General features: G+C 42.8%; 1 protein-coding gene across 2 annotated transcripts in view; it reads right to left on the bottom strand.

The window, feature by feature from the left end:
• Positions 1-1746: 1746 nt before the first annotated feature.
• Positions 1747-12119, bottom strand: part of bmp1a (bone morphogenetic protein 1a) — a 36354-nt gene continuing 25981 nt past the window's right edge. The window contains exons 8-20 of one of the 2 annotated variants that reach the window (XM_034238182.1): positions 11251-11366; positions 11011-11113; positions 10457-10573; positions 9681-9826; positions 9396-9591; positions 9033-9158; positions 7489-7682; positions 7188-7368; positions 6970-7095; positions 6511-6638; positions 5767-5980; positions 4816-5066; positions 1747-3023 (exon numbers count right to left, since the gene is read on the bottom strand). In XM_034238182.1, coding sequence (XP_034094073.1) covers positions 2889-3023; positions 4816-5066; positions 5767-5980; positions 6511-6638; positions 6970-7095; positions 7188-7368; positions 7489-7682; positions 9033-9158; positions 9396-9591; positions 9681-9826; positions 10457-10573; positions 11011-11113; positions 11251-11366 — 2033 coding nt within the window. In that variant the 3' untranslated portion in view covers positions 1747-2888. The remainder of the gene's footprint in view (positions 3024-4815; positions 5067-5766; positions 5981-6510; positions 6639-6969; positions 7096-7187; positions 7369-7488; positions 7683-9032; positions 9159-9395; positions 9592-9680; positions 9827-10456; positions 10574-11010; positions 11114-11250; positions 11367-12119) is intronic. The other variant, XM_034238183.1, reaches the window with a different exon arrangement.

The raw sequence follows: 12119 nt of genomic DNA, 5'->3' as shown, positions 1-12119 counted from the left end.
AATTACTCTATATTGTATATCTAGCAGAGGTGGAAGAAGATTATTTACTTAGATAAAAGTAGCAATGCTACAGTGTAAAAATACTCAGCTACAAGTACAAGTCCTGGAAAGTAAAAGCATCAAGATATACTTAAAGTATCACAAGTTGAAGTACTTATTATGCAGAACAGCCCATTTCAGCACCATATATTTTAAACGATTGTATTGAAATGATTGGTGGATTAATGTGTTCATCACTTCAATGTTGCACTTGGTAAAGTTGGGGTTTCTTTGAATGACTTTATAGTCAAAGTCAACTTTAATGTCAATCTTACTGTGTTTACAGACAGAGATCAAAATGACGTTTTCCTACACTACTTGGGTAGCTTAACCTATTGTAATATAGAATATTTTTTGTGTAGTAAAAGCATAAAGCAGCATAAAATGAAAATACTCAAGTAAAGCACAAGTACAGTACTTGAGTAAATGTACCTAGTTATATTCCACCATTTATATCTAGTATAGTAGGGGGTATTTCTTCACTGTTTTAACGCTTCACTTAAATGAGAAACATTTAAATCTGTAACAGAGAAGTGTAATTAAGGTATATTATATAAATCCAGAAAGTGTTCAACAATCTAAATTATACCATGTACTTAACTGAATTCAATATGGACAGATTGAAATTGCATCACCAGAAGAAAAACAATCTTTGTTTAAAGATATTGAACCTGCACCTTTCAGGAATCTTCATCAAATATTCATGAGTTCGTATTGATCTTTTTAAAGTGTGTTTACCGAGACTGCAGTCCAGGTTCATCTGCGTGTATTTTGCAGCATTTTCTCTTGGTTTAAGTTGAATGAATGCCAAGTTCAGTTGTGCCACTCCAGCAATTTTCCCTGCAACTACACTGCTCTGACTCGCTTTGTTTTATTTGATTAACAGAATGGTAAAGGGAAAGCATTAAGGGGGGGAGAGAGGTTATATGTATATAATTTACACACGGCATCTATTGCACATCTGTCCGTCCTGGGAGAGGGATCCCTCCTCTGTTGCTCTCCCTGAGGTTTCTCCCATGTTCCCCTTTAAACTGTGGGTTTTCTCTGGAAGTGTTTCCTTGTACGATGTGAGGGTCTAAGGACAGAGGGTGTCGCATTGTCATACTGATATTCTGTACACACTGTGAAGACCACTGAGACAAATGTAACATTTGTGATATTGGGCTATATAAATAAACATTGATTGATGTAGGCAAATTAATATTCAGCAAGGTGAAAAATGAAACACTTTCCTTCTGCAGTCTGAAATGACAAGCTCCGTCTATAAAAGTGTAGATGAAAGGATGAATGAGGGATATATATATGTGGCTTTTTCTCTGTGTTTGCTAGGTGTCAGAAAGTTATTTCAAACAGACCAGTGTACCATTTAAGTCCTCAGCTCTGTATTTCTCCTCCTACTCACATGTCCTGGATTGCACTCAAATCCGCTGGAGCGATGCAGGACAAGGTTTTACTGAAATGGCACAAAACAGTTATCAAGTAGTATTGTGCACAAAGGTCGGACATCAAACAGATGCTTTATACGCCCTCGATGTGACACAACCATATTCTCATCGCGTTGAATGAGCAATAAACGAAGAAAAGGAATGAGTGAGCAACATAATATATTCAACACAGACCAATGGCTATACATTAGAAGGCAATTATAGGGCTGATCCAACATCACCGTTCCACCATAATTACTATAACAATAAAGACCCAGGCTCATTTGGTTCTGGAGAAATACTTCATTGTACCAAGAAAAAGGCATTTTCTCTGGAGAGAAATTATTTTACATCAGAAGTGTAAATCAACACTGAAACAAATCATATCTTTATTACCCCATGTTGCAGGGCACACACAATGTTCAAGTATGCCTGAGGAACTAATTGGAGCAATTAAAAAAAGAAAACAATGTAGAATAAGAGATAAAATGCATTTAAAAATAAGTGAACTGGCATTGCATTTCACAAAAATTCATAAGCTCATGATTTTGGAACAATTCACTGTAAAGTGCTAATTGGTTTGAGCTGAGAAAAGCACATGTTCCCTTTGAAAGATCATACACATTACTTTATACATGGATGTACAGTAATAGCCAGTCCTCAGGCCAGCAATTACCAACCAGAAGACATGGACCACAATTCATGTATTAGTCCTTTAATAAGATAACTGCTTCCTTAATTTCCTTGTTAATGGTAACAACGAGAATCTTGCCACTGGGTGCCAGGACAATGCCAATTACAAATGCTGGTGTTGTCACTGTACAGTTTTCCTTCTTTCCTTTTAATTACATGCAATTGACCGACATACAGTATCAAAAACCTCAAGTCAAGTCCTTTTACAGATAGGAATCCTTGAACCAAAGGGATGTGTGAGGAGAGGAGAGCAATTATTGAGGAGTGCAGGAGACCTTCCTATACTCCTCTTCCTCTTCCTCTCCCGGATGTGGTGGGCTGGCCCGACAAAAGCCCGCCTTCCTACAGGTCCTGAGAATCCACTGTTTTCCTTTGTGCCTCTCATTAGGATGCACATTTAAAAAAAAGAGGAAACAAAAAAATATCTGGAGGGGTCTGGGTCAATAAATCTTCCCCTACTGTCCGCCTAAGGCAGACGTTGATCCTCCCACCCCCAATCCTAACCATACAAAGGTAAAAACAAGGTGTACTGCAGAATGGCTTTACTCCTCACAGTCTGTGGGGGGCGCTAGAGCCCCTGGGAGCTGAGGTGCGGTTGGTGGTCTTCCGGCTGTTCTGTCGTGTCTGATTTATCTTGGTGGCCAAAGGTTTCCGAGCGTCGGGCTTGCGCCTCCCTTGGGGGCCCCTCCGTTTGCCCCTCTTCCCCGCACGGCCCCTCCCGGCCCCCGCTGGTCACTTGCGGGAGTGCAGTGTGTCCTGGAACTTGGTGCTTGTGTAACGCACGTGGAATCCTTTCTTGTTGATGGTGTCGTCGGAGTGGAACTTGATCACAATGGAATCACCGGCCGAGTAGATCTCCTCTGGAGGCTGAGGGGGGGAAACAAGAGATTCATTTGTACAGTCACTTTCTGCTCCTCGGACTGCACTTCAACAGAGGTGGGAGAAGTAGGCCTACCCAAATATTGTACTTAATTAAAAGTAGAAGTACCAGAGTGTAGGAATAGGCTACAATTAAAAGTCCTGCATTCAAAATCTTACTCAAGTAAAAGTAGAAAAGTATGAACATCATATATACTTAAAGTCCTCATTATGCAGATCGGCCCATTTCAGAATGATATGTTTTGATCATATTTATTGATGCATTAAAGTGTTATCAAAGCTGGTAAAGGTGCCGCTAGTCTCAATGACTCTGCTTGTAAATGTACTAAGTGTAACTAATGTCTGATTTAAGTGTTGATTATGTTTTATATCATTAATCCAAATCTGCAAAGTAACTGAAGATATACATGTAGCAGAGTAAAAGTACAATATTTATCTCGAATTGTAGTGGAGTAGAAGTACAAAGTAGTGCCTCGAAATTGTAAATTGTACTTAAGTACAGTACTTGAGTAAATGTACTTAGTCACTTTACACCACTGAACTTCAATTAAAACTAAGAGACTCCTCACATGCTGATACTGAAGTCTGATCATTGAGCATGACGAAAGGCTTCTGACTGCAGAGGACTGCTAGTTCTGTAACAGCCAGGGGCCACGTAAGGGTCTGGGACTGTACGGCTTTATTCTGATTAAGGCTCTGGCTGCTATTGAAGTGAGGATAAAATAAAACTGAAGATTAGTTCCATGTGCAGCGCTCTACAAAGCTCATTTCTCCCCTGAACAAAACCATAAAAATAAAATGTCATGAGTACAAAGTCTGCCCTCTCCAATGAAACAAAAGAGGGAATTAACTTTATTATGTGTTCATAGATAAATATGCAACACAGGACCTGGCTGGGGTATCACATTAATATTAATTTGAAACACTGTACTTAAGTTAATTACTTGAGGTGACACACTATGGCGCTGCGATGTCGGAGAAGGCAAAGCTTGTGCAACCAACTGTAAAACACCGGGCTGTTTAATAAAGCTGTCATTCATAACATGAATAATATATCTACAATAGCCCATAAGTCCTGGTTTATTGGAATTGGGTTTAAAATGCCAGAAGAAAGGGGCCAACAAATCGCATTGTTCAACCGGCTGAAATGCAGTCTGCTATTTAACGGAGAAAAGCCCTGGGGTAAGCCTCCCCTCACTATAATGAGTTTTCACCCTACTTCTGACTGAATTGTGTCAGTTCATTTCGACCTGTTTTACAAAAGGAAACTTGATTGAGGAGCTTCTCCCTGGGGTTCAGGGGGTGTCATGTCCCCTCCAGAAAACACTTCACTAGAACAGGCGTGAGTAAGAGGCCACAGCTTATTATTGAAGCGTTTAAATGAAACCAAGCTGTTCTCTGACCTGAGAAAACTTGTGTTTCTATTCCCTGCTGGCCTCATTGTTCCAGTCTCAGGCTGCAGCCTCAGCAATGGCTGATTAATTCACTCTTACAACCGGATGTGAGATACTCTGATAGGCTATCGGCTCCTCGGGGGTGATGGCTTTTGTCGACCCACAACCGCCTCCGCAGAAACACTCCCAAACCCAGAGGAACATGTTGACTTTAACAAAGTAATTCAAGCCGGAGTTTGGACTGGAATCAAGCATAGTTTAAAAAGTCTCACTTTTAAAAAGGTCTGCTTATTCCAGAACAATAGTCTGAAACTCCAGCTGTTATACTGTCAAAACTACAGTAAAAACTGTACTGAAATGTGCTGTGATAAGGAAAATGTTCTTACCCCTGAGCCGCAGTAGCGTCCGAGCCGTGGAGACTTGATGTCGGCTCCGTCAAACAGCTCCATGTAGTCGTAGCCGCAGTCCGCCTCCTCCTCGATCTCAAAGGTCTGGAAGATGAGCTCCACGCCGTAGCCTTTCTCCGCCGAGATCACCCACTGACAGTCCGAGGCTCCGGGGTAGTTGTTGTCCCCGAACTGTGCATGGGAGAACACGTCCTTGGTTTTGACCTCAGCCTTTAGGCGACCTCCACACTCTGCGGACAGAGAAGTTGAGCTGAGTTGGACATTTTGAAAACAGAGGCCAGAAACAGCTGCTGTGCTTGGGGGTCTTTAGCTCAGCTGTGGTTTTACAGTCGCACAGATTCAAAGGATCATTCCACATGCTCTGCGGTTAGTCATAATTATTCTCAGACAGGGTGGCGAATTCAGACCAAACTAAATCCTGTGAGCATTATTCCCGCAACCATTGTTCTGTCAACCCTAACATGATGTCCCAAAAACATGACGGCTTAGATCATTTACTGGAATGCCTCTTTGTTTCGCACATTCCTCATTAGTTTATTGATACATTGAAATAAATGGGTGCTGCGTGAAACAACAGCTAAACCTTATTATAAACATCGATTTACAAACTCTCACACAACTTGTGCGGTGTGATAAAAGTGTAATTTAAGCAGTTGTAGTCTCACTTCTTTCCAAACACACATTGGCTTTTCCCTTACAATTGAAAACACATCTGCATAAACAGAACTCTCACGGATGAATCACTCGCCTGATAACGAGAGAGACTGTTTATGCGGAGATGTACAAGACTCACAGATGTTTTCATACAGTTTTGCGGTTGTTAAACACGGCCGCTATTTACTTTACTCAAAAGCTGAGTACTTGATACATGCTTTCACTGTGTGTCCTTTCAATAGAAGGAGGATCTGTTATAGCAGCATCTGTTCTTACCTGCAGTATGGGAGGCCTGGAAGCCTTTCTTCTGCACTGAGTTATCGGAGAAGAAGCGGACGAACAGCTTGTTGGCAGTAGACGTGATGGGTGGAGGTTTCTTGGTGCCGCAGAACCGACCCAGACTCGCAGCTTTCCCATCTCGCCCGTCGTAAATTTCGATGTGGTCGTAAGCACACTCCAGGTGGGCCTCCATGTCGATCTCATTGAAGGCCTGCGACAAAACAAGATGATGAGTATGTGTGAAACAGTGTGAAAATTAAAATGTAGGAGTTCAAATGTTAAGTACTTTGAGACTACCTTTTTAAATCAAATTCAATTCTTTTGACAGTGATATGGGATTTCTAGAAGATGTATCCGCACTGAAAAAAACTGTGATTCTCTTCGAAGCACACAGGTGGTTTAACATTTGACACCAGTTTTTAATTGTTATTTAGGACAAGAAGACATGCTTTGATGTCATAAGAGAGATCTTTTTATAAGCAAATGCTCAAAATAAAAAAGGATATTCAAATAATCTACATCCTGTCAGTGACACATTCGACATAAATGCGGAAAATAACAGAAGGGGGAGCCACACATCCTGGTTAGGGCTGGCATATCAGTCACTGACAGCAGAACAGTAAACACAGATGTCGTCGGTGGATTTATCAATTCAATTACGCAAATAAGCGACACACACAAATCAAAAACGTGACTGACGAGAGAAAAATGACACAGAGAGCGGGAGGAAGTCACACGTACGATTTTGATGCGGTGGCCGGGGGTGGTGGTGAGAGCCCAGGTGCAGGCCTTCTTGCTGGGGTATTTATCCGGCCAATTGGGGCTGGTGATATCACCGCTCACACTGTTCACGGTGTGATCGCATCCAGCTGTAAACAAGCATCACTGAGTCAACCTCTGCATCATGCTGATATGGAACACACTGTTTTAGACTCAAAGTAATCATTGCATAAGTCCGGAGCAGAAACAAATGATCTGCTAGCTGCTACTCCTAGTTAGTCCATCCATTACTGAATCTTTACGTAACTATGTGCAATAGCAATTTCACTAATGTTATATACCACACTTCAGATTCAGACACTTCATTTGATAAATACTGCTGCTACTTTCGTTCTACTTGATTGTGAACATCTGTAAATTGTAAAAAGTAAAAGGTTTTCTGATTCTGAAATAAAGAGACAAGTCTTTGGGTTAAAATACCTTCTTTGCAGTCGTGTTTGTTCTCATGCAGCACGAAGCCGCTCCTGCACTGACAGCTGTAGCTCCCGAAGGTGTTGACACACTCATGTTGACAGCCGCCGTTCTCCTTAGAGCACTCATCTTTGTCTGAGGAAGCACAGAGGACACACGCTTGGTGACTGTTTCCTTTCAAGACTGACCGCTAGCAGCAGAACAAACATGTTTCTCTGAGGACTCACCTGAGAAATACTGCGCTTTAAAGCCCTTTTTGGAAACGGTGTTGTCTGATTTGAACTCAATGCGCATGTTGTTGTACTGGGAGGTGATAGCTTCTGGTTTCTCCGCTCCACAGAACTTCCCGTGTAGCCTTGAATCCGCCGACAACCCGCTGCGCACCTCCACGTAGTCGTACTTACAAACCTGAGCAGAGAAACGGAGCGTGTGAGGAGGATGGGGCATTTTCTTTGGCTTTAATCATGAAATATAAGGAGGACAGGGATGCTTGTGCAGTGACAGAGAGAGAAAACGGAACAAACCCACCCTGTGCCGATTCAAAATAAGCCAAGTGCTCACGTCATTGCCCTCGGTCTCGAAGACGTCAAAGAGCAGGGTGATGCGGTACTGCGTGGGGGCCACCAGCTGCCAGATGCAGTTCTTATTGGGGGGGTATTCTCTGGGCCACCCCGGGCTGGTGATGGACCCATTCAACTTGGTGATGAAGCCTCCACAGGCAGCTGGATGGAAACATGGGAAGAGACAAGAATAAGAAGTTTGATACAGATGCACAAAGGCAGATAGAAAATAAACAGTATCAACAAATAACTCAGTAAGACCTCTTCGGCGCTGCAAGCCACACAGCTGAAATGAAAGCCTTCTGAAATATCCTTTTGTGTCCGAAATACACCCGATTACTGAGGACTAAGGCAGGCTTTGGTTATGCAATACACACATGTTACAACAACTGGTGTTGCCCCTCACCTGGCTATTTTTAGCTAAACCTGACATGCAGTGCTGATCCGTACCAACCGCAGTAGATGTGATGTTGATACATGGACTGTGAAGTTATTAAATGTGGACATGGGCGAATTGTTGGAATATGAAATATATATGTTTGGATTGTTGAGGCCGATGGACTCCTTCAATTTCTTGCAGACAGGTGCGTAGGAGGAAATGTCCAAAGCAAAGAGATAAGAGGATTTTTGCACACTGCCCTTTTAGTTGCAATTACATTTATTTAGAAATACAAATGTTTAGTAATAGTCATACACCTTAACTTTGTAAACCTTTTTGGAGGTTTGTGTAAGTGCAAATAACATTTAATTTGTAACAATTACATTGCATTATTCAATAATATTACATTACACTTCATTTAGCTGATGATTTTATCCAAAGCGACTTACAATAAGAGCAATAATCATAGAGATAGAAAAATGCAAATATATTCACTTCAAATAATCCAAGTGCTGGTGAATTAGTTTCAAATGGGCTAAACTCATTAAGTGCTCAACATTTTGTTTATTTATTAAATGAACAAGGTGCAAGCGAAACAGGAGGGTTTTTATAGTGCGATGACAGAAGTATATGTTTTATACTGTCCTGATGTCAAAAGGGAGCTCGTTCCACCACTTCAAACTAATGCATATAACAAACTGCATTCAATCTTTCTTGTAAAATCGTGTCCATGATATATTTCAATTTAATTTGCTTGTCTTCAATTGTTACAGTTCAATACTCTTTCCAAAAACAAAACATAAAACAGCAAAAATGAAATATTGCTGTTCATAGCATAACTGTTGTGACAGCTGACTTTAAGGGAAGGAGCTGCAGGACAGAGGTAAACCAGATTTGGTCCAGCTTGTACACTAGCATTTAGGTCTTAAACGACAACATATAATTTGAGATAAAAATAACGCTTGCATTGTTATGACTCAATACTTTACAAAGGTTGTGCCCGGCCAGCACATACATCACTGTTGGCATCTGGTTCTGGCTTTAGAGTGACTGTACTTATCGTATTTGGGTGGCTAACTGTGTAAAGTTCTTTAGCATGTAAATGACATGGTGACTTTTCTCCCTGTACTTACCCTCGCAGCTGCGCTTGTCAGCAGCCAGCTCATAGCCTGGGTCGCAGGCGCACTTGTAGCTGCCCAGTGTGTTGACACAGCGTTGCTCACAGCGACCGTTGTCCGGCTTGGAGCACTCATCCATCTCTGAAAACACAAAGTTATGTTTAGGATCCTTTCTGCTGGCCCCCTGGCTCGCTGGCTTACAGGAGAAACCCCTCAAAACAACCGCAGGCACAGAGGGTCCCACAGAACCCAGAAAAATATCTGATAAAAACGGACAAAATGTTTTAAAAAGATAACGAGACACAGGGAGCTGCAACATGTCAGATTAAACAGATGTCGACTTTCTTTCTTAAGAATTTACAACCCTCGACCTCTGACCTTTGAAGAAGTTGGCAGCAAAGCCGGCCTTGTTGACAGAGCCATCTGAAACAAATTTCATCCACAGCTGGTTGGAGCTGGTTTTGATGTCATCTGGCTTGTCGTAGCCACAGAAGCGTCCCAACAGGGGGCTGTTTTCAGAGTTCCCATCGCGCACTTCCAGGTAGTCATAGGCACAACTGTCATGTCTCTCAATCTGGGGTTTGACAACAACAACACCACCATCTCCAAATCAGTCATAAAACTCAACAATTGTACTAATAAATGACAAAGTACTGGTCTTACCTCAAAAGACTGGAAAGTGAGGCCTACATGGTAGCCCTGCGCTACAGTTATCTTCCACACACACACTTTGTTCGGCCTGTAGTCATCAGGGTAGTTGGGGGATTGGATCTGGCCGCTGTCTTTATTCACCTCGCCTCCGCAGATGGCTGCATGTGACAATAAAAACAATAAAAAAAACAATACTGTGCTCGCTCAATAGCAGTATCATCAGCACATGCCTCTAACCATTAAAAACGTGTGCTCCGTTTCTGATTTATGCAATGAGGATTAGCTGAGATGCCTCCCAGACACACACACACACACACACACACACACACACACACACACACACACACACACACACACACACACACACACACACACACACACACCACACACACACACACACACACACACACACACACACACACACACACACACACACACACACACACACACACACACACACACACACACACACACACACACACACACACACACACACACACACACACACACACACACACACACACACACACACACACACACACACACACACACACACACACACACACACCAACACACACACACCACACACCAACACACACACGAGTGTGAAGGCCGCCCAAAATCTGATTAATGCAGCGTAAAGACACATCAGCAGCAGGGGAGCCAAAAACTGGATATGACTGCTGCAGCCTCCAGGCACATTGTTGGATGTGTGACTGGCCATGCGTTCAGTCAGCTGAGCGGCATGCGGGGATGGGGTGCAGCGGGGTCGGGGAATGGGTGCTTACCCTCATAAACGGCGGAGAAACCTTTCCCAACCCAGTTGCTGCTGCTGCGAAACTCAATCCACAGGCGGCTGTCGGTGGAGATGATTGACTCCGGCAGTTTATCCCCACAGAAACGACCTGAGTCACAGGTGAGAACACACCGGAGGAACCAAGATTTGATTACATTAAAAAACAATACATTATAAAAAACTTAACACACAGGTGAACTAGAGGAATTCAAAGACATAATTGAAAAACATACAATTGGACAAGAACTAAACAATTAGCATTTCATTTAGCTAATTCATTTACTGAATGTACTTCTGACAAGCTAAAACAGAACGTTACTTTTTACCTGCTTTAACCCTTTAAAATGACTTTACCTAAAAAAAATGCAAATAATGTACATGTTTTTGTTTGTTTGAACACTTGTTTGAAACCTGCCATCACTACCGTAACCATTTCTTATTTGGGATTGCATATTCATTTGGAGATGTCACCTTTTTCTGTTTCATCAGATAATCAAATGAATCATGATTGCAGCCCACATCCAGCCTTCTCTAGTTGAAACTGACCTTTGAGAGGCGCCTTCCTCCAGTATCCATCTCGAATTTCCACATGGTCGTACCAACACAAGTGGCTCCTGTACAGATCCATGGAGGTGAAGTTGAGAATGATCTAGAAAAGAACAAAGAGAGCGTGATTACTGACACGTGTGATATACATAAGAAGTACCTCATACAGCACATCAGTAAAAACAGACAGTGAAGTTTGTCCTCTGGCATCTCAAAGTGGATCTTTCCATATGCTCATACCTTCTCCCCTGGTGTGACTGATATTCTCCAGATGCAGTGCATGTAGGCTGAGTATCCATTGGGGAAGCCAGGAGAGGAGAAGTTCCCACTGCTTTCCTGCATACTGTCCCCACATCCTGTGCACACACACACACACACACACACACACACACGTTAGGCCTGAGCCGTGAGCATGATGCGCTGCCAATTAGTCTCTGCCTGATAACACCTAATCCACTAATTAAAGTTATACACACATCAGCTGTGAGGAGAATCTCCCGCCCCCGCTGCAGAGACAGATGCTGGAATTATAAAACAGCCAATGTGAAGTAAAGGGCAGCGCTTTAATGTTCAAAGGCACATCTGCTGATAATATTCGCCCACACCTCACCCCTCACCCCTCCCCCCGACTCCAGATGATGATCACACAAAGGAATAGAGTGTGAGACACTTTCTCTGAGCATCCTCTGAAAATAAACCTGGCCCACTATAAATAACTGAGCCTTCTGGAGGATGTGATGCATTATGAACACATTGTGAAAAACCACCCTTCGTTTGACTGGCACAAGTTAAAGGGGCCCTATTATGTTTCTTTGTGTTTTCTCTCTCCTGTAGTGTGTTATAAATGTTTTAGTGCATGCAAAGAGGGCGGTGGTGGCGAAGTCCATAGGGACTCGGCTTGGCAACTGGAAGGTCACCAGTTCAAGTCCCGGCAAGACACAGGGACGGGTGGCGCAGTGGTCTGTGCATCCGATCATCAGATCAAGGGGGAGTGCTGGGGAACTCCAGTTCGAAACCCGCTCCTGCCGCCACTGCGTCAGGCCGTTGTGTCCTTGGGCAAGACACTTCACCCGGATTTGCTCCTGTGGGTAATGTCCACAGTACATGTA

The sequence above is a fragment of the Gymnodraco acuticeps genome, unplaced genomic scaffold (genome assembly GCF_902827175.1).
Source record: "Gymnodraco acuticeps unplaced genomic scaffold, fGymAcu1.1, whole genome shotgun sequence".
NCBI lineage: Eukaryota > Metazoa > Chordata > Actinopteri > Perciformes > Bathydraconidae > Gymnodraco > Gymnodraco acuticeps.
This window is presented reverse-complemented; position numbering and strand designations above follow the sequence as displayed.